The sequence below is a fragment of the Xiphophorus maculatus genome, chromosome 13, assembly GCF_002775205.1.
Source record: "Xiphophorus maculatus strain JP 163 A chromosome 13, X_maculatus-5.0-male, whole genome shotgun sequence".
NCBI classification, from domain to species: Eukaryota; Metazoa; Chordata; class Actinopteri; order Cyprinodontiformes; family Poeciliidae; genus Xiphophorus; species Xiphophorus maculatus.
Window position 1 is genome coordinate 21,938,675 of NC_036455.1, and position 22,418 is coordinate 21,961,092.

General features: G+C 39.4%; 1 protein-coding gene across 1 annotated transcript in view; it reads left to right on the top strand.

Moving 5' to 3' along the window:
* The first annotated feature begins 484 nt into the window (after positions 1-484).
* The window catches only part of cdk6 (cyclin dependent kinase 6), a 40,362-nt gene continuing 18,428 nt past the window's right edge, over positions 485-22,418 (top strand). Inside the window, exons 1-4 of the mRNA XM_023345530.1 lie at positions 485-769; positions 1,622-1,971; positions 8,733-8,868; positions 14,641-14,808. Coding sequence (XP_023201298.1) covers positions 1,748-1,971; positions 8,733-8,868; positions 14,641-14,808 — 528 coding nt within the window. The 5' untranslated portion in view covers positions 485-769; positions 1,622-1,747. The remainder of the gene's footprint in view (positions 770-1,621; positions 1,972-8,732; positions 8,869-14,640; positions 14,809-22,418) is intronic.

Consider the following 22,418-nt stretch of genomic DNA (forward strand, 5'->3'; position numbering starts at 1 on the left):
TGGCCGGTGGTTCCAATGCACCTCCTCTGCCCCCTCCCCATCCTCTGCTCCCTGCGGTGCTCCCGGTTTTGACACGGGAGGGGGACAAAACCCAGGGAAGGGGGCCACTGTGAATGGCAAAGCACTGAGGAGGCCGAGGGAGAGCAAAAAGGAGGCGGTGTGCCTTTGTAGTCGCGGAGGAATGCGGAAATGTCCCCGCTCCGTGTCAAACCTCTCTGAAGGGGGTCAGGCCACATTCAGCCGGCGTGGGAAAGCCAGCCAAAGACGTAGCTCACACGGGCGTGCGGGGCCGCAGTTGCATGGGCCCATCCGCGGATATGTGCAAGACAAGAAAAGAAGCGAATCCAAGAGAGGAGCGTGGTTTTGGAGGGCTGTATCACGCGTTTGCCTTTGTCCTATGACCCCCCCCCCCCCCTCCGCGCACCACCACGTTCACCAAACACCCACCAAGCAATCCTACACACCCCTTTTCCCCTCCACACCTCCTTCTACTCAAGCTGCAAAGAGTGTCTATGCGCAAGTTTTTGTTTTTTTTTTTTTTCTCGTCCAGCCCTCCCCTCGCTTGTTTGAGAGTCCTCTGCTGGGGCTGGTGCAGTCTAAGGAATGGGGGGTTAGAGCCAGCGACGTCAACTACCTGTGTGGCCCCCGCATGGAGGAAAGTGGACAGGGATGCGTTTGATGGAGCAGTTTTATGCGAGACTCGAATGCCTCCTCAGCATTTCACTGGGCATGCCGACGTCACTACATTTTACTGACTGCCATAAATAAGGTAAAGAATAATAATAATAATAATAGTCGCGGATATTCCTGCAAAATTTCTTCAATGAATGGCTGTCTGATGCTAAAAATACACACTTCACTAACAATAACATCCCAAAGTAGCAAATGCATGTTTACAAATCTGTTATAATATGGGCCATTTTATTAGGGTTATACTAGGGTGCGCGCACAGATAAATTAGAAAAAATTCGAGGAAGCAAGGGAAGCTAATGGAAATATGATTAAAACTAAGCAGACACACTGTTTTATGCATTTAAAGTGGTTTGGAGCTATAAAAGTGAGTTTTGATGCGTTTTAAATGGACTTTTGCTGTAGGAAGTTAAAACAATGCAGCACGTGCTCACAGTTTGGTTTCTCCTCAAACAGAAACTTTCACGAACGGACATTAAACAGTTATGTTTTTGTCCGTTTTTTAACGCTAAACATTCCTGTGTCCTGCATTCGGTCTCTTTTCCTGTGTTTTCCATGTTTTTCATTTGTTTTAAGACGGCAAGTGAACTCACGTGAACAGCAGTTCTGCAACGCTGCACGCGGCGTTAATTGATAAGTGCTCGAGACAGTTTATTTAACGCAAAACTACTTCAGTGTGTGAGCTAAGGGTGGCTTATTTAGATTTTTTAAATTATTATTATTTTCTGTTAGTAGGAGGACAGGAGTTGTAATGCGTAACAGGAGGAGGAGGAGTGGAAGCTGGGAAACGCAGCGGAGGGTCGCTTTCTTTTTTTCCTGATAGTCCGAATAAAAACATGATGACAGTCCTGTTAAAGCCCACCTGGAGCTTGATTTCACCAAATGTGACAGAGATGGTCTCTTCCTCCATCTGTGTGTCTCTGTCGTCTAGGCATTGCATGTGCCAACTATATTCTGTGAGTATGCCTTTGTGAAGAAAGCTCGTCACCCTCGCCGGGATTCCCCGTAACATTTTCAACAAGAGACAAGGGAGGAAAAAAAAAAAAACACAGCAAAAATGGACAAAGAAAGTATTGGTACTCAATACGAGCCTGTGGCCGAGATTGGAGAGGGTGCATACGGGAAAGTGTACAAGGCAAGGGATTTGAAGAACGGGGGACGCTTTGTAGCCCTAAAAAGAGTTCGTGTCCAGACGGGGGAAGAAGGCATGCCTCTCTCAACCATCCGGGAGGTGGCGGTACTGAGGCAGTTGGAGGCCTTTGAGCACCCCAATGTTGTCAGGTGAGTGAGGGGGGGGGGGGGGGGGGGGGGGCGGAGGTGGGTACCGGTCTAACTGTTTATTTGTTTGCATGTTGTTTTAATAGGGGTCGAAGGTCTGGCGATATGGGGGAGGACAGTTTGCATGTGAACACTAGACAAACGCTACTTCCTTTTTGATGGTCTCCTATGACCTTTGAGGGATGTCTGCACTGAATATAATAAAGGAGAAGTCCAACTTTGTCATTTTTCGGTGCAAAAAACAGCGAGTTAAATAGTAACATACATGTGCATCACCGCTCAGATGCATTCATACCGTTTTTTTTTTTTTATCACAAACACTATCTATTATACTATACTATTAATATTTTTGGAATAATTGTATGTGAGAAATCAAATCAAAGCCACACATTATCCAAAAGTGAAAGGAAAACAATACGTGGTTCTCTAAGCATTTTGTGAATGCAAATCTGAAAAGTGTGGCATGCATTTGCAGTAGGTTTCTACCAGCTTTATTCATCTATTGTGAAACTATTGGCTAATCTTCTTTACTAAGACACTTGTGAAGATGATAATATGGGTTTGCAAGTCTTGCCACATATTCAAGGTGTGTTTAGGTTTGACTTTGAATCACTCAAAGATATGAATATGTTTGGTTCAGGTGTTTCGTTAACTGAATGATTTCCATCTTTAACCGTTGTTTTGTTTTTTTTTTAATCCATGACAAAAAAATCTGAAGGCTATCTGTCATTTTTGACAGATTACAATTCACACCCCTGACCACTTGGTACAGACAAGAAAGACATTTTTAACTTTATGCACAGAGTTTAGGTAACCAACGCAATTGAAATAGATTCCCATGCGAGCCTCATCTCTGACCTGGACACCATACTCAATGCGTCTTGGTATCTGGAAGCTGACAGCGCATTGAAGAGTTATGGCCAAAGAGGCTTCGGACCGTGTCCACTGCACCAGTGGTTCAGCTGCATCACAGACCGATGCAGCTGAACCACTGGTGCAGAAGGAGCGCATGCTGAAGCGAGTTCTTGTGGGATCAAGGAACCGCTCATTCAGAGGGTCTTGCCGCCTTCCGATCACTTCAATTAAAGAAATGTTCCCTGATTTTAAAACTTTGAAGTGGTGCTTGTAATTCCAGTCTCAGGTGTGTCAGCAGAGTGAAGATTCAGCCTCCAGAACAACATCAAAACCTCCATGAGTAGTCGTCTGTCCAAGGCAAAAGTCCAAGACCTTATGAGAGTAGCCTCTGCAGAAATCCTCCTTGAGACATTTGATTATATTCACAAACTGGTGCACAATTCAGGTCAGTGTGGACAAGGAAGACGTTATAAGACCGTGCGCTTAGGCCCCAGCAGGTGAACTGTTTATATTTTGAGTAAAATAACTTAATTGGATTGTTTATAGTTACTGGGACCACAGTAAATGTAGTTTTTTTGTCACTGTGGAGAAAACATTTTATGTATTCATCTTCTTGAAGTGTAATGGCGTGACAAGGAATCTCTTTTCAGCTTGTTCAGATTGAACATTAAATTGGATGAAAACTAATTACTATTGAATATGTCATTATTATAACTTAGAAAAATTAATAAGTTTAAAAAATAGGTTAAGACAGGATTTTTTTTGACCCTGTCAATCAAAATGACAGTAAAAAAAAGTCTAGTGTGACCTCTGCCCTGGGTTTATGTTTAGGGTAGCTGACCTGATGGAAGGTGAACCTGCAGCCCAGTTTCAAGTCTTTTGCAAACCTTTAGAGATGTTCTTTCTGAACCTTTCTCCTCTTTTCTGCCAGCTCTGATCAGCATTTCTGTGCCTGTTAAAGAAAAGTGTCTCCAAAGTATGATGCTGCCAACCTCACGTTCTACCTTCATACAACAGATAGAACGTTGTGTCAAGGTTCAACCGGTTGTAATTTTATTCAGATAAAATTATGCATACTGTAAGTAGACTCTCTTGTACTGTTTATGTGACTTCTGAAGGCAATTGGGGTATCAGAGTAAACCTTACACTATGATGCACCTTCTAATCTGCAACTGCTCTGAAAGGTCTACTCTGAAAAGAACATACTTTTTTCACTTGACAGTCAATCTATTTTGCAAATACTGACTGTGTAACTTGACGTCAGCTGAAGACTGAATGTTTTCTATTCAAGGGGCAAATTTCCATGTCATGTGACAGCCAACATCACACCTTTGTAAATTGGCTGTTAGAACCCCATTTGCAAACAGTTTTGAAAACCTGTTTGTTGGCCCACACCTCAAACACCTGCATGAAAAACCTCCACTATGTTTTTCAAGTTTTCTCATTTGGAAATAACCTCTAAGGCTCTGCAAATACATCGTTTTGTAAAGTCATCGAAAAGACGGTGCACTCTAAATGTAAAGCCGACAAACTGGAGAGATGCCAGTAGTTTCAAAATTCTATATAACTCCACAGATCCCAGTAATTTGTACAAAATACTAAAGAACAACGTGAAATAACCCAGGGTACAATAGTTATTCACATGGATACAACTTTGTTTATTTGCATAAATAGAAAGGAAGTTCCAGGGGGTGAAATGGCAACTGACTTCTTTATGCATACAGACTCCATTCATGTTACTTTTGTAACCTTTCCTTGAAAAAGCAGCAGCAGCAGCTCTGACTCTGCAAACCTGACTCTAATTGAAATAGATACGATTATTGGAGAGGCATATGAGCAATTGATGTCTTACTTTTTGTCTGCTCTCCAAACAGATGTCATTTGCTTTCAGTCTTATTCGTTCTCATGGCAGTAGTCAGATACTGCGTCATACACTGGCACAGGCCAAGGTCTGACCTTGTGCTTGTTTTATTGTGGAATATTAAGTGTCGTGGGATTGAAGAGGAAGTTCTAAATGAATGTTTCAGAGGCATGGCTGGTGGCCTTGTGCCTCCAACAGTAAATCTCGAATGTATCCGTAAACATTGGAGTATAATTGTAGGCTTTTATTTTACTAATACCATGGAGGCTTTTGTCCTATTGGGTCAACAGACACACCAAGCAACGTTTTTGTAATAAATCAGTCAGATTAAGCAACAGCATGTTTCGTCGTTTGTATGCTCAATTATGCATTTTACATTTTGTATGCCCATAAAAGATTTTTAAAAGCTTCTCAGAAGTTCTCGTGACCTAACCTGTCAAGATTGTCCTGCAGTTCAGGACTGGAAAAATGCGTTGTGGGGCATGTGTGGGAGTCCAGGCAAACCCTGGATGTTTGTAATGAGGTCCATTATTTATTCCATATGTTCAGAGTCTGCTGAGAGCTTCCATTGTATTCCAACGACCAAGCTGTGAGGGGCGTTTAACCCCAGCGCTACAGAAGGAGTGTGCCTTTCAGAATGACATCATATTCAGCACTAATACCTAGAACAAATCATATCTTTTTCTTGGATTCCATTGGTCCCCGTGCTCTGATTATGGGACCCATATGTTTCCTTGTTAGATGATGAAGGATTTTGTGTCAGATTCCTTTTAGTTACCAAGTCAGATTGAAAAACGAATAGAATTTAGTACATTTCTGTGAGATGTCGCAAATGCATCTAATAAATTCAAACAGTAAAATTACATAGTTTATATTAGGTAAAGAGTTGCTATTATTAACTCATACCAATTTCTGGTTGTCTTTAAGATCTGACTTGCTTATTCTGCTTTTGGTGAATCAGACAATACTAATAATACTATGACACACTTACAATGACCCAGCTCAAAATGATTTCAAATTAGTAACATATTTAATTAAACTGGTGTGTGTGTTTTTTTTATTACATTTATCTATGCATCACTATGTCAGATCAGTGCAATCTAGTCATATGCAACCTAAATTTATCTTCAGTTACCTGTACATGCATTCAGATTTGATCCTAGTCATAATGCACTGCAGCTAGAATCACTTTATGCCAGCTGGTAAAAAAGTTACCTTAGTCTCTGCCTTTGCAGCCTCTTGCTATCCTGGTTAAGCATACGGTGACAGTGAAAAGGAATGTCGCTCTCTTAAAATGATGAAACCTCCAGCAAAACTCATCTCAGTGTGAGCAGACATCTGCTGCGACTGAATGGGGATTTTAAAAGACAGATCAGACATTAAAAAGATGGATACACTGACCTAGCGGTATTTCCTATCTTAAAGAAAAAGTACACAGTTGATGGCAGCAGTAACTTTAGATGAACTGAGAAGCAACAAGTAGTGGATGTATGGGGTGATAAAGAGTACGTATAGTCAATGCAGAAGTACTTTCAATGCTGTTGTGCAGAAAAGAAAGATGACTTTATCAATATTTAGTGAAACTATAAGCTACAAGATGTCAGATGTGAATCCTTCATTCGGTTTTACATCCTCCGTATTTTTGTGGTGCAAGTTTCCAGTTCTGCTGTAGCTACAGAAATGCTTTTCTAGACTACTCAGAGTTTGAAGAGTTGTCATAGCGCTGGGTGAGGAATGCTGTTTATAGTCCCCAACCCTTTGAGTTGAACATACTGGGTAGCGTTTTTTTTTTTTCCAGCTTCTCATCAAAGCTGGCTTTGGCAGGTCTGCCGACATAATCGGGATTCTTGGCTTAGGCTGGATGTGTAGTAAAAACATATCCAGCCTCAACACCGATCTTTAAGGTTGGACAGTTAATATGTTTGCAAAATCACTGCATCATTATCAGAATCAGTGAAATATACAACAGAAAGTCAAGATTCAAATAGATCTTTAAAAGATTAATGTCGACCAGTCGTTAACTGTTTTGTCCAGTCACATGACTTTGAATTCTCGGGTTAGCTCCATTACATACAAAATTCCAGTGAGTTTATTATTGCAGTGAGATACTACTGTCTCATTAATCTCATATTTTGAGGAAAAACTCACTGTGTTGGCAGTGGCATGATCAACTGGTCCTTGGCACCGGCGTCCAAGACTCGATTCCTTGGGCGAGTTTTGCATATCTTCCTCACTTCCAGGCTTATTTCTTTACATAAAGCATAAACCATAACATCTTATAACATTTTCTATTATTTTATTGCAGGTGTGTTTGAAGTATTGGTTTGCAGAAGCAGCAGAGTTGTTTCTGTACTCAATATCTGAAAGAATTTGTAATTACAGTGACTCATATAGTCCTTGGTTGTCTGGAGTACTTTGAAAGTTTTTTTTCCAGGTTTTATTGAATATAGAAAAAATGGATGAAAATTTTAATTCCAGATGCTATTACCTGTTCTAATTACTAAAATGTTGTTTGTTGATCTAACCTCTTGAATTTATTCCATCCATCCCAGGTCTGACTATTTAGTCATATCTACTTTCACTAAACTTTCATCATGACTTCAGATCTTGTCAGATTAACCTCTAATTCTGTAGAAAATCCCGATACTCTAAATATATGTTTTTATAACCTCATTATGCTGTTACCATTAAAGCTGTTTGCTTGAGTCCCTGTAAATACTCGTCAAAGTTTCCCTTAAATCGAATGATTTTTTTTTGTACTTTAGAAATTGAGAACAACTTTAAGAGTCCGTAAAAATTTTTATAATGATAATAATAATAATGATTAATTCTGACTTCAAATGATAATTCTGTTAATTTCTAAATGCAAACTCCAGAGAGAAATCAGAAACCTTATAATCTCAGCGTTCATTCCCTATCATAAATCTTTAAGTGATATCAATTATTTTTTTTATTTGTAATTGGAAAATAAGAACTTAGTGGGAATAATAATAAACATAATCATTTAATACATGTAATTAACTTGATAGATGTACCAAAATCTTTTTATTTTTTTTATTTATTCAGTAAGATTGTTCTTTGATTAGGAGGATTAATTTTTAAGATTAATTTTAAAAAAATGAATAACAAGACTAATATTTAATCTGAGGGATGCTTTAATGATTAATAGTTGAACAAAGCCTGTCAGTATCTCTCTATTTGTTCATCGGTTTAGCTGTCTGTTCTTGTTGTCCATCCATCTTCCTTTCAGTCTTTGATCTTTGTAGGTTTGATGATTAAATACTGATTACTGTGCTGATATTTTATTGAGAATACATTTCATCATAAGATTATTTCCTAATGATGTCCTATATTTGGCTAAAAGTACCGTTCCCTCCTGCAGCAAAACACTTATAACATGATGCTGCCTCCTCTCTACTACTACTACTACTACTACTACTACTACTACTACTACTACTACTACTACTACTACTACTACTACTACTACTACTACTACTACTACTACTACTACTACTACTACTACTACTACTACTACTACTCCTCTCTACTCTACTATATACTTTATTGAATATAGAAAAAATGGATGAAAATTTTAATTCCAGATGCTATTACGGTACCTGTTCTAATTATTAAAATGTTGTTCGTTGATCTAAACTCTTGAATTTGGTATTCCCAGTGGTCATTATGTAAATTACGCAAATTTCTTAATAAGAACGTGTTTAAATATTTGAATATTTAAAAAATAAAACTTATTTTAGTAATCCTAACCAAAAACAGGTAAAGATTGACTTATTTTGGATAGTTAAGGAAAAAAGATTGCTTTCTACGATATATTTAAATATGTGGTTTCACAATAATCTAGCTTTCATGGTGAAAATGTTGAATTAAGAAAGGTAGAAAGCCTGCAAGTAAATAATGGTAGAGGAAAAATGTTTTCTTTTTAATAAGATAAGCTGATATGCTGCATTTACCTTCTTTTTTCAATACTGTGGCCGTCCTTATAGCAGTGACTGTCAGTGATTATTATCCCCTTGTTCTCTTGGTTTAGGTTGTTCGACGTCTGCACGGTCTCTCGGACTGACAGAGAAACCAAGCTCACGCTGGTGTTTGAGCATGTGGATCAGGATCTAACCACATACCTGGAGAAGGCTCCTGACCCCGGCGTACCACCTGAGACCATTAAGGTAAACCATCATCTAGTAGAACCTCGTGACATTTGGGCGTACACCTGTTTGAACATTAGCGAAGAGTGCAGTTATGTTGATACCCAATTTAAAGTACTACGCTGTTTCTGTTTGAAGTATAAAAGCAGCTTTGGGCTAATCCCCTGCGGCTGCAGCTCTGGTTGAACACAGCTATGTCTCTTTGGTTCTGAGAATTTTTCTTGACCAAAGTAACAGCAGACATGAAGGACTTCCTCTAACATCAGAAGAACCATCGCGTTTGGAAGGGTAGCACATGTGGCAGATGGACTCCAAATTAGAGGCTCCCTTCAGTCTCTATTTTGACCCTGCCTGCCAACTTTCTTACAGATGGAGACAGAACAATTAAAAAACAGTTACTTTTGTACTAAAAAAAAAAACGATTACCAAATACAGTAGATCAGTCAGAATAATGTTTTTATCAACAGTCAGTTTTATTGAACCTAACAGGAAGTCTTTGTCCTTTGTAAAAAAATAAAAAAAAACCATACTTAAGAGGTTTCCACTTACAAGTTCCTGAAAGGTTGGAAGTGAGTTAGCCTCCATCTTGTTTTCTCAATTACTGTCTTCTTTTATTTAGACCTCTATAGCAAAAATCCCCTTTCTCCCTTTTAAACATTTGTTTATCAGGTTTCTCCCCCTGAGGTCTGCAGATGTGCCCCAAACAATATTGGAAATTAATATTATTTATGTTTGAATGAAGAGGCGTGGGAAGTTTGGAGTGTCAAATTTAAATTGGAGGCGTTCTAGCAGCATAGCAACCGCCGACTGTCACCTGAGGGCCGGGTTTATGTGTGAATGTTTTTTGTCAGGGAGAAATGTTGTTTAAGTGCAGATGATTCAGGTGGCTTACGCCGGAGGCTTTAACCGAATTTGATCCCGATTGTTCATACGAAGTCTCTTTGAATGAATCAGTTTATTGTTAATTTATGTGATCACAATGGCATTCAATGTAACTTGGCCTCAATATAAATGCCACTGTTCAGTGGGGGCCATATAAATTTGTTAAACAACATTACTGAAAAAGCAGCATAACAGAGACGAAGGATCACAACCAGGAAGCCCAGGGATGAAGATGTGGAGATGTTTACATCATGGTTAAGTTATACAACATTGTTAAAAATTTAGAAGCTCTTCATTAGCATTGTTCAGTCAATCAACTGAAGCTGGAAATAATATGGCACAATTGAAAACCTGGGGTAACTCTGGAGGATTTGAAACAAAATTTGTTTGTTTCAATTATGAACTGAGCACTAACATTCATCAATATATGCCAGTAAAATATATTTAACTATGTGGGTTTAACTTGAACAACGTGGACGTTTTTAACTTGCCGTCTCTCAGGTAATGTACAGTATACCCTTAGTGTATAACCTTTGCGTTGAAGTGCAATAATACAGAAATGGACCTTTGAAGACACAGTCATAAAATCAATGCTGTCTTCAGGAACTATAGCTCATATAATGAAGGTGAAATTAGCAACAAACCTGTACCCCGTCCTGAGATGTTACAACAGCATTCATTTAGAAAAGATGCAGATTGGTTTAGGTCTGTATGGTTGCTCTGTGTATGACTATTCAAGCACACTAAGTTGTTTCTTGAATGCAGTTTTATGCCTGTAGCATCTTATTTTACCACTTGGGGATTTCTGGATCCAAGAGGCACAACAATGTTAGTTTTATCTACAGTTATCTTTCACACTTACTGATCTATGCAGAAGCAAATTTTGGACTGTACACTAAAGTGCTTACAGTTGTTCTGTCACAGTCAAGTCAGTGGTAAAAAGGGTAAAGCACCTTTAAGGGACAAAAGTTGATTGTTTTGTTCCAAGACCAAAATCTAATCTTCACAATACAATCAACACAAAAAGGGAAGGAAGATGGCACAAGGAAGGAAGGCAAATAAAAAAAGATTAAATCCTGCCTTTTTTCTTAACCCTATCATTGCAGTCCCTAGCTGCATGACACACTGTAGTTTTCCATTTTGTAAAGTTACACATCGTCATGTTTAAATTCATGCATATACTATTTTATTTTGGGTGAAGTTCAAGGAAGATTTTTAAGCACTGAGGAGCGGTTAGACAACTTGTCTTTGCAGCATGAAGACTCATTAGGCACCCACCTCCTTGTGCTTTCTCCCAGCATCTGTTTATCTGGACTCTTAGGAAGACAAAAGGACAAGAAGTGTCGGCACATCATAGACACAGTCCTGTTATTTCTAGGAGAGTGGACACTGCACACTGACCTGAAAGTGACCCCATTACCCTATACCCCCTCCCAAGCGACTTTAGTTGCACTTGGCTATACCATCTGACAACATATTGTTAACCCGGTCATCCTATTAGTTCCTATTTGTGTGTCAGTGTTGAATATGTGAACATGTTTTCACTCAACCAAGAAGAAACGTGTTGAGCCAAAGGCCCTAAACTAAAAAGAACAGCCACACTTTTCCTCAAAACCATCCATCCATCCTCCGCAAGAGACACCCCCACATTGGCCCAGCTTGTCCACTTCAGCACCCCCATCCTCCACCACCCACTCAGACTCAAGACCCACCACATGGTCATTGATGAAAGAGGCCCTCCTCCAGGAATCAAATGAGCTGGAAGGACATCAAGCAGCCGGGTTGCCCCATGCTCGGCTCTCCTCAGCCGGGCCGGCGCTTGGGTCTCGCCCACCCTCTTCGGCTGCCATCATCCAAGCTTCTACAACTACACTCTGTGGGCCCAAGAAGGGGGAGGTTAATGAAGCATGGGCAGGGAATTACACTAACGTTAACCGGCAGATGTCCTATATTGTGCCAAACTACAATAAACAATATGGCTGCCTCTGGTACATTTGCATCAGAAAAGGAGGGGACCTCCGAAAGCCATGTTTTGACTGATTCTTGCAGTGGGGTGACTTTTTTTTTTAAATGCTGTTCCTCCTTTTATTTATTCAGTGTCTAACGATGCTCCTATTTTTATTTCCCATTAGTGATGTTTACGGCCTTAAACAAAAATCCACATCAGATGAAGCAAATATTTTTCTACCTTTAACCACGCTGTTAGATATAATATCAATAACATAGCATGTAACCAATATTATACAATGACAGCTTCATTATTTTTTGTTGGGATTTTACATGACAAACCACACTAAGTAGGCAAAATGCTTACAATGAAAAATCTGTGAAGCGTTGAATTAATTTGTGCTCAATACTTTCTGTTCTGATACCTATTAAAAATGCAACCAACTGCCTTTTAAGGTCACCTTATTAGTAAATTCAGTCCACTCCTGTGCATTTTATTGTGAGTACAACTACAGCTCTGATGGCATCTGAGTTTTTTTAGAGGACATAAATGAACAACCACCATCTTGATGACAAAGGAACACACCAGACAGGTCGGGGAGAAAGTTGTGAAAAAGTTTAAAGTAAACCAAACTCTATAACTTTTTAAAAGATTTGAACATCTCACCAGACTCCAAATGTACCACCACTTGGTCGTCCATCTAAAACTTGACAGGAGAACATAATGTGGAGAAACATTCAAAAGTCATGTGATAATTTAGAGGCAGCCACAGAAATCCTTATCTCATGTGAAAGAATCTGTCCTCTGGATACGTAATAGTTGTGCAATTCACAGATCTGTCCTTTATGGAAGATTGTCCAAAAGAAAACAATCGCTGAGTCAAAGTAGGCCATCTTCAGTTTAGCACAAGCCATGAAGAGAACACAACCAAACATATTTTTAACCTGCATTAAGATTGCTATACATGATTGCAAATGAACACGTAGTCTCATTGTGAACACACCAACCCCACTGGAAAACATGGTGGGGGCATCATCATAATGTGGAGGTTCTTGAGCAGGGACAGCGAGGCCGGTCACAGGAAGATGGAAGGAGAAATCCTGGGAGGCTACAAAACTTTTGACTAGGGTCATTGTTGCAGTTCATTATGCACAACTTTGTTTGGCTATTGCAATACAAGAAATGCAAATACAATGCATAGAAGTTTGTGATTGTAATGGGACAATGTGGAAAAGCTGAATTTCAGCTTTTCCACATTGTCTACAAGGCACTGTAAGTGATTCTTTAAAGAAGGGCAGGAAAACTTGGGATTGTTAACATTTAAGAGTCACACTCATGAGATAATTAGTGTTTACGAGGAAATGCTGTTGAAAGGAAGCACGGTGAAATGACTATTTAAAGGAGAGAGGAACTGATGGGTGGGGGAATGCTATTGTGTCAGCCCCCCATGATACACACACACAAACACGCATGCACACAAAGTGACCAACTGCCTGCCTCCGTCCTATGGCCCTGTCTGTCTGCTGGCCTTCTCTGTGGGTCATGGCTGGATGGAGATGCAGAAAGGAAGGTCTGTTTTTGCATCCTGTTCTTGGTCACACATACGCACATGCTAGCACACAGACCAGTGAGCCTCCTTCTCCCCACAAAAACACACATACGATAACACAGATATCGCATCGCGTTTTTCTATTTGTTTGTGTATATGTGCAGCACGACAATCATCACATCCAGAGTTGCGTAGTGTGACCAAAACAGCAGCCAGCCCAGTACCATTTGCTGGTCATTTTTGCTTGAGTGCGCAGACCCCTTTCCTTTGACTCACACGCCAGCTGGTGGGCTACTGAATAGAGTTGTGGGCTCAGGTCCATGTCACTTGTGGGGTCTCGGTGTGGAGCTTTGAGGTGGTTTACGGGGTGTACATCTGTAACAAGAATGTGTTTCTTGAAGAAAAGCAGATTACAGAGACTGTGAGAGAGCAAGATCAGTTGAACTCTTTGGTTTTTCTTTGTCAAAACTACCTGCAATAACTTATTTGTTTATAGGTGTTGGACCTGTTTGAGAGTATTTCGGTCAGGACAAGTCTGAGCTAGTTTCGACACTGTTCATTCGTTTTCACAACAATTGACTTTGAAAGTTCGTCATAAATGTGGTGCCTATGCTGCAGCCGTTTGAGGTCAGATTTTGGGCATATAAAGAAAGCAAGCACCAATTAACTAAAGAAGGACAGCTGCTTAGTAACAGAGATCTGTGCTTGCACAAAGCAGGGGCCTCTTTCTGACGCTGGTGTATGTGTGTGTGTCAGTTATCAAACATCTGCCACAGTCGATGAGAAAAGACACGGGCCTCTTCATGTTAACTCTCTCACTCCCAGACTGTCTTAGCTTTTATTTTGAAGTTCAGCCGTTAAGTTGTTGTCTATCAGGCCTTTTTATTGTTGAATACTTTGCTGCACAGCAGAAACCACATTGTTTCAGAGGGTTTTTGAAGATACCTGTTGCTAGCATTCAAATTGAACAGCTCACACTGAGTCACTCAAACCTGCACATGTAAACAATTATCTAACACCAAACATCTGGTGTGTGCTGTGAACCTTAAACATAGACTAGTATAGTGGTTCTAAAACTTATAATTACCAGTCTAGTACATACTAACTTTTCTAAGTAACACCATATTGGGGGGTCACAAAAAAAGAAAACATTCGGAGCCTTTGGCACTTCATCTTTTATAGAAAGATGCAACAATTCCAGTGGGAAAGGTTCATTTTCCACTAACCATGACTTCAAATCCAACATGGCTGCCATGCACATAAAACTCAGAGAAAGCTAGAGTAAAAAGCTATCTAAGTGTCCTTTTAAATGTTTTATTAAATGTATTTTTATTTTCAATTACCTCCTTTTTTAAGTGTCTTTGTAATATCCATAATCCTGTCTACTTTCTCTTGTCATTTCGTTGACTCCCAGGATATGATGTACCAGCTGCTTCAGGGGCTGGACTTCCTGCACTCGAACCGAGTGGTTCACCGTGACTTGAAACCCCAGAATATTCTGGTGACCAGTGGAGGTCAGATCAAACTGGCAGACTTTGGTTTAGCCCGCATCTACAGCTTCCAGATGGCGCTCACATCAGTGGTAAGTTTCTTTGGCTGTCTGAACAGAAATGTTATCAAACCAAGCATTCCATGACTAACAACTGTGTGGTTTCTCTGGTTAGGACTTTAAAATAGGAATGCTCAAGGATGTAGAAGTTGCTACCCTCTAGGCTCAGTCAATCTGTGCAGTCACTTTTTGATTGAAAGGAAACAGGAAATTGATCTCAAGTTTTAAAATAATAAATATTTACTTTAATATTTGCTTTCACATTATTAGTCTACACTTGACAAAGAGGGTACCCTTTCGAGCAACATCTTTTGATTGACAAAGACGCACTCCCTTGAACCCCTCCACATGTGAATTAGAAAATGTCTAATGTGTTAAGGTTGGCACTTCCAGGGCATCAGAGAATAGCTTGTAAGAGCTCCGCCAAATGATTGGGTTTCTCTGTGTAAAGTGAGAGTGAGGCACCACTCCTCCCTCCCTCTGTGGCCTGCTTCAGCAGTCCCTCGGTGGCTGTTGCAAAGAGGGATGGGACAGACGAGGAGAGACAAACACCCCTCCCTTCCCACTGTCTGGCCTTTGATGTCTAACTGTTGCACTCGAGGCTCTGATGACCTGATAATATAGAAAGAGACTCTGAAAAGAGTCATTGGAAGAACTTTGAAGGAAGAGAGATGTGACTTTGAAGATGAGAGTGGGCAGCCACAGAAGCTCCTTACCTGAAAACAAACAAACAAACAAACAAAATAGTGTCACTAATTTTATGTCTAACATCAACAAACAATAAAAATCTTCTGGACCTTACTACAACTCTTCATACAAAGTTGAACATATCTAGATTATCCAGGTTTTTTTTAGTTCAACATGTCAAACAATTTACATTCAGCATCTTGCAAAAGTATTTATACCCCTTTAAGTTCTCACATTTTAAAGAGAAGTTTCAATGCATTTTATATAACATATAAAATTCATTATATAGAATTTATGCCATAATTGTTAATTTTTACACTTATTCTTAGCGCTCCCATCTGTTCCAGTGCATTGAAACACTTTGTCATCTCTCCTCTTTTAAAAGGTGTCAGGCACTCCATGTCAACTTGACAGAATTGACAGAAAGTCCTGGACATATTTGTAGTCGCCCTGTTAAAGATTTGTAAAAAGTCATAAGATGAATTTTATTGTAGTAGCATATTCACATATTGACTGAATGATATAGGAAAGTACATTGTTGGACTTTATCCAGAAATATCTGGTACCCCTAAAAATATATTTTTTAAATAAATATTACAAAAAAGAATCTTAACAGCTCACACGTCTGCAGAAAAGGTTGGCATCTTGGGGTCATTGAGTCTCTCACAACAACTATTACACACTACCTACTCATCAACCGGCTATTTAAGAGTGTTACCAGGGGCAATCAATCTTATTGTGAGTTTGTTAAACTCTACTGGATGTTTAAGAAGAGGCTAGATTGATTTTTTTTTAAGCAACAAGCACTCCAGGTGGTTGAGTAACAGAAATTATTACGAAAAGCATGTCATATCCAGTGTTAAGCATGGTGGAAGATCTGTGATGCTGTGGGCCTCTTTCTTTAACAAATTCCCTGTAAACTGTTACTGCGCATGGCATCCTGAACTTTGTATAACAGGAGCTTTTCAATCAAACTCCACTGGAAACTACTGATGAATTGAAAATGAAGCATCGTTAGGTCTTTCAACAGGTTAGTGGTCCAAAACACATGACTAACTCAACACCAAGATTATGCTACAGCAATAAAAGATTGATTTATTTTAAGGTTAGGTGCACATTGATCCTTGGGGTACCAATAAATAATGCCAGGACAATACACTGAAACGTCCAAAGCTTCCAGAAAATAAAAGTGCTTGCCCGATTATAGCAGGAAAGAAGGCCTTCTGCTAAATGTTGAGCAGCTGAAGTCCTATGTATGTGAGTATGGAAGGGAAACCTGCCAATTTATATCTGCAGTAGTTACTTTTCTCACTTCTTGTTGGGTGTTTAAAAAAAGTGGCCGCAGAGTTTCAACACAGAGGCAAACTTTATTCCACAGTCCAAAACATTTCTGATAGGTTCATTAATGTCTCGAAATAGCCTGTAGGGGTGTGTGTGTGTGTGTGTGTGTGTGGGGGGGGGGGGGGGGTGTTTGTCCTGTGTCTCCGTACAAAGGGGATGGATGGATGGATGGCCCATTTTTTCATAAAAACCTAAAAGGGTGTATATGCATTTTTAACAGTTAAATCAGCATTTAATGTCATTTAGAAAAAATATTTCACTTTAAGTTTTAATTTTATGAAGATAAAACTTGCTGATTTGACAAGTTTTCAAAATATTTGAATCGTTTTAAAGAGACAGTGTCTTTAAAAAAAATTGTTATAGTAATGACTCCAGTCAATTATGCAAATCGAAATTTCTCTGAATTATGAAGGTTTTTTTTGATTGAGTTAAGTATTTTGTCAGGTATTTCTGTAATTTGTCACCATGCTTGATGATTCACAGCTAAGATTCACGGGAGCACACCGTTTACCATTAAATTTACATATGTGTTACACAATAATCATTGTACCTGTGGTTTCACCAAAGGGTTAAGTCTTCTTTGGTTTTTTCTATGACTAGACGGGGACACTTTTTGCTGCTGGTTAAACACCTCCCCGGGAATTCACCATCAGGTCAAAGTAACAAGATACCAAGTCCCTAAAACTACTCTCAAACACCACATTGCACTTTTAAATGTGCTTTCATACTCATTCACATACTCATTTCCTTCCTCGGTTTTACAGATTGGGCCACAAAAATGAGATGGATGCGTGTGCGCATGCGTGTGAGTGTGTGTGTGCATTCGCAGAGCACTGCAATGTGAGCATGGGATCTTTGGTTCCAGATGAATGTTCCTGCGTCTGGAATCCCCCTGTCAACCGGACACACACACTCACACACAAATCTCCATTCACCCGTTCTTTGTTTCCTTTTGCTAATAAAAGCACCTAATCTACACTGCGCCCTGTGCGTATGTACACAAATACACACAGAGTTTAAGAGGATCTTCCCCTTTGCCCAACAGACCAGCAGTTACTTATTTAGTCACCTAAAGCCACCGTTACTGGTAGACAGATGGGCTTTGGAGAACTGCTGTTGCTTAAGCGAACTGGGCGATTTTCTCACTTTCAAAGTGATTCATTTAGGGCTTTTAGAATGACAAGATGGCTGAAGGAATCATTTGCATGAAGATGTCAAAGAGTCCCTCACCCGCTCTTCTAATGTTTTTTTTTCCAGTGTCGCTAACTGAAAGTAGCGCCGTTGTGCTTTCTGCTGATGAGATACCAACACTTCTCTTTTTGCAATGCAGTAGCTTTCTCACCCAGCCACATGCCTGTTTGTTGAGATGTAATTGACAAAGTGTGTGGTCAGCGTTTGCATGTATGTATTAAAAATGTCGGAGTGGAGTTTTGGTACTGCCATAGCTTCGGGTGACCTATGGCTCCTCCTGCATCAGTCACCGATCATGTCGTGTTTTTCACCCCCCCGATGGGGAGAGGAAAGGAAAGGAAGACCACCCATTGGCTGGTATGAGGTCCAGATTAGGCTGCCCCGACAGTCCCTGTGGGATTGTTGTTTTGTTGCTGGTTTTTTTGTGACCCTATGCTGGCTACAGGCTCTTTGTATGGCTCTGAATGACGGGCAGAGAAAAGAACTGGATGAGTTAACTGATGCTGGTGTGTTGCAGTGGTTTGATTTATTTCTTATTGGAGCACTGATATTCAGTTTCCCTGAAAAATTTGCAATGTTTAAATTTTTTTTTCAGTTGGCATAAGAAAATCAGTTTCATCTTTGCGCATTTGATCAAAGCATTACCTAAACGATGACTATCCAATCGTCTAACGGTTGTTATGTCATTGGCCACAGTATGACTGTTTTGGATCTTTTGGCTCACCTCCAACTAAATTTGTACCTCTAAAGCTGTCCAGTAAAATCCTTGCTCACTTAATTATGTCGCACGTGAGTTTGATTAACTTATCTCTCTCAAAATTGTTAAACAGTCATAACAACTACATCAGAAAATTATGTGTTAGATCGAACGATATTCATATAAATATATTTGTAAATATATTTGTAACGTACATTCTGTAATGCTAGTTACAGAATGATCCTTGTCTGTGTAGAAAACCTGATTGATTATTTTGTAGCAAATTTGCAAGATTTTTTCTTACTCAGTTTCCATATTATTTTTGTGATGCCTAATGTACTCAAACCCCTTAAAATTTTTAAAGTTAAAATCACAAAGCTTCTTTTTTCTAGTTTTTTATGTATATAAATAAACAAAGTAGAGCACTACTGTGAATTGAAATAAAGAAAATTATATACAGTTTTTAAAATCTTTTATAAATCATTCAGATTTTTTTAGCTGTATCAGAGTTTTCTCCCCCCGCCTCCCTCTATTTTGATACACATTAAATTAAAGTTTTGGACAAGTTTAAAGCAAAAATAGGCTTTCAACATGCCAAGGTGTGAATACCTTATGAAAATGACAAAGAGAGCATTATTCAGAGAAACCCATTAGGCCATGATCATTCTAGAGGAGCTCCATAGATCCACAGCTCAGCTGGGATAATCTGTTGACAGGGGCTATTATTAGCTGTGCTTTCCACAAATGTGACCTTTTATAGCAAAGTGGTAAGTAAAGAAAAGACATTGTGGGAATTATGACACAGGAACCTCCATTTGTAACTTGCTAAAGATAGTAAAGGTCTTAGTCCACATGCAAAACAATGTGCAGACATCACCCTGAATGCACCATCACATAGCCAACATGTTTCATACCTGTGGTAGGCTATGAGAAAGGTATTTTCTTCCACTAGTCATAATAAGAATATGGACTGATCAAACTTAAACCCTGGAGGAAATGTAGAGCCTACAAAATGCTTGAGACGAGGGTAAAGATTTACCCGCCAGCAGAACAAGTCTAAATATCAAACAGAAGCTACAATTGAATGTCTTAGGTTAAGCTTTACCAAATATGCTGCAAATTTAATAGCCTGTAATGTTAATGTCAAAAAGATCTGTTCAGAATATTTTTACTATTATATTCCAAGTGCAAGGAATTAATGCTTTGAATGGCAAAAATATTTCTAGCTTTTTGAATGAAGCCCCACTGCAGTAGATGACAGAGACGACAGAAAGCAACGGACGTCCTTATGTTTATATTTTACAACATAATAATTTCATGACTGATCAAATATGTTAAAGTCCCAGTTTAAATCAAAGCGTCTTTGTGTGTCAGAATCCCACAACCAATCTCCATACTTCTTGAAAAGTAAGCAAAAACCATATAGACAGTGCACACTTAATTAAAAAAGGGGAATATAATGGTAATGTAAGCAAAGTAGGTCTGCTGTATATAACAAAGTCACCATTTTCACTTGTATCAGTGAGCAGAAAAATAATCGATACATTTTATAAGAAAGTTAATAAAAAGAAGCTGTGGTCCATTTAGGAAAGCTCTTCCTGTTAGAAGACGTTCAGTTAGGAAAGGAAACATCCTCGGATCTTAAGGTGACACAGGATTAGAGGTCAGGTGAGGTGCTGTGTTCAAAAGATAAACTCCATTATGTTACCCATGGGTGGTCCATCTACACAATTTGAACACTTGAAATTATTGTGATATGAAGTGGAAGGTCCCATGAATCTCATTAGTTTGCACTCCCGTGCACGTCATGCGCATGCGGTTGCTTGTCAAATTAGATTTGGGAAATCTCAAGGGGAATGCCATCAATTTTGTGTGTTGGCTATTTTTGTCAGACTCTTATTTATGTTATTTATGTATTCACAGTAAAAAGAATGAAGGGGTTATGTTTCCAGGCTAGATAAACTCAGAAAGTTTTCTTTTTTGTCTTTCTTCTTTACTCATCTAAAGTCCTATGTGACTCAAAAGCCAAAGGGAATTTCAACACTCTTCAAGCTAAAGCTTTTTGAGCTTTGACTAAAATGAGGCCGACTTAAATGTGATCAAATGAACCATTAATTATCACTGTTTTTGTAAGCATCACTCAGATCTGTACTGTCCCACTGCTGATTTCCTGTAAACTTTACTTGTCTGAGTCGGAGTGAAATTGTTACCTGATTAAAGGTATTTTCCCAAAGCTTCCCCCCCCTTTGGTTCCTTCTGCTCACAGCCCTCCCACTGCTCTTACCAGAATAAGACACCCATATCTCAGACGACATTAAACAAATTGAAACCAGATTTCCTGCCTGCGCTTAAACAGCAGACAGGCTTTTACAACCCAAGAGAGGCAGTCTCACTCTGTGCAGTATAGATTGTTATTTTTGCTCTTACAACATTTACTTGTTTGGCTTTGCAGTCGCAGACTGTCGGCTCATTACAGCAGTGCAGATTGATGTGTTCTCACCTGTCCAGCGTTAAGTTCATCCTAAAAGTTATGCTGATTAGGAGCATTGTTGTGTCTAGGATGTTTTTACAGCTCATCGCTTTTGCAATACATTTATCTATCGCCCCTTTAGCGATCGGCGGTTCTGACAGATGAAAGCAAATCAAGTCTGCAATGGTGAGCCTGGATAAGCTGGATAGTTGTCCTGATGCTCAAGGCAGAGAGAAAGACAGGAAAGCAGGCAGCAGCAGGGAGATGGAGGTGGGGAAAACCCTTGCACTGCACGCAGAAGAGCACGTGCAGCTCACTCTGGGAATGTTTAGATATCTCCTCAAACGGCTCCATATGGGAAAAAAGGAAAAGTCAATCCTCAGTGCTTTGACTGCAGTCGACTGGAGCAAAGAGAGTGGCCTCAGCTTGACATTAGCAAACATGCGCAAAGTTCACGTACATATGATCAGACATACTGTGCTTTGCGAAAGTATTTCCAAACGCTTTGAAGTTTTTTGGGTTTTTATTTATTTATTTTCTTCATTTTTTTGTTTTATGTAATTTTCACAATTTACTTTATAAATAAAAATCCATAGAGTCCAGTACACATTTGTAGTCACGCACCTTTTCTCTGATGTCTCTAAGTAAAATCCAATGCAGCCAGTTGTCTTCAGGATTACATAGTTAATGGTCCAACTGGGTCTGATTTAATTTCAAACCAGCTTAGGGAGATGCTTGAGTGGTTTAGTTAGTAACTAAACCATATCTGAGTCTCACACAGAGCTGTTTGGTCCATAATTAAATAATGCAAAAAGTATGGCTCAACTGCAAACCTACATCAGTCATTGCTGTCAAAGTAAACTTAGAGGACAGGCAGCTAAGATGTGTGATTTGAGCAGCTGAAGAGATTCCTTGGTCAGGTGGGAGCATCTACTGAAGGGTCAAATATTTGCAGCTTACAGATCTGGCTTCACTGGAAGAGTGGCAAGAGAAAAACCGCTATTACAAGACAACCAGAGCAGGTGCTTTTTTGAATTTTTGCATTACATCTCATACCAACTAGACCATCTGCTCTAGAAAACATGGTGGTGGCTGTATCATGCTGTGGGAACAGTTTTGCACCTAAAAGCTGTTAAGAGACTTCAGACTGGGGGGAGGATTTCACCTCACAGTTTACTTTTGAAAACACATTTTGCTTTATATTAATTATTAATATCATTATTGCTTTATAAATACATTGTGATTGAATGTTACTCA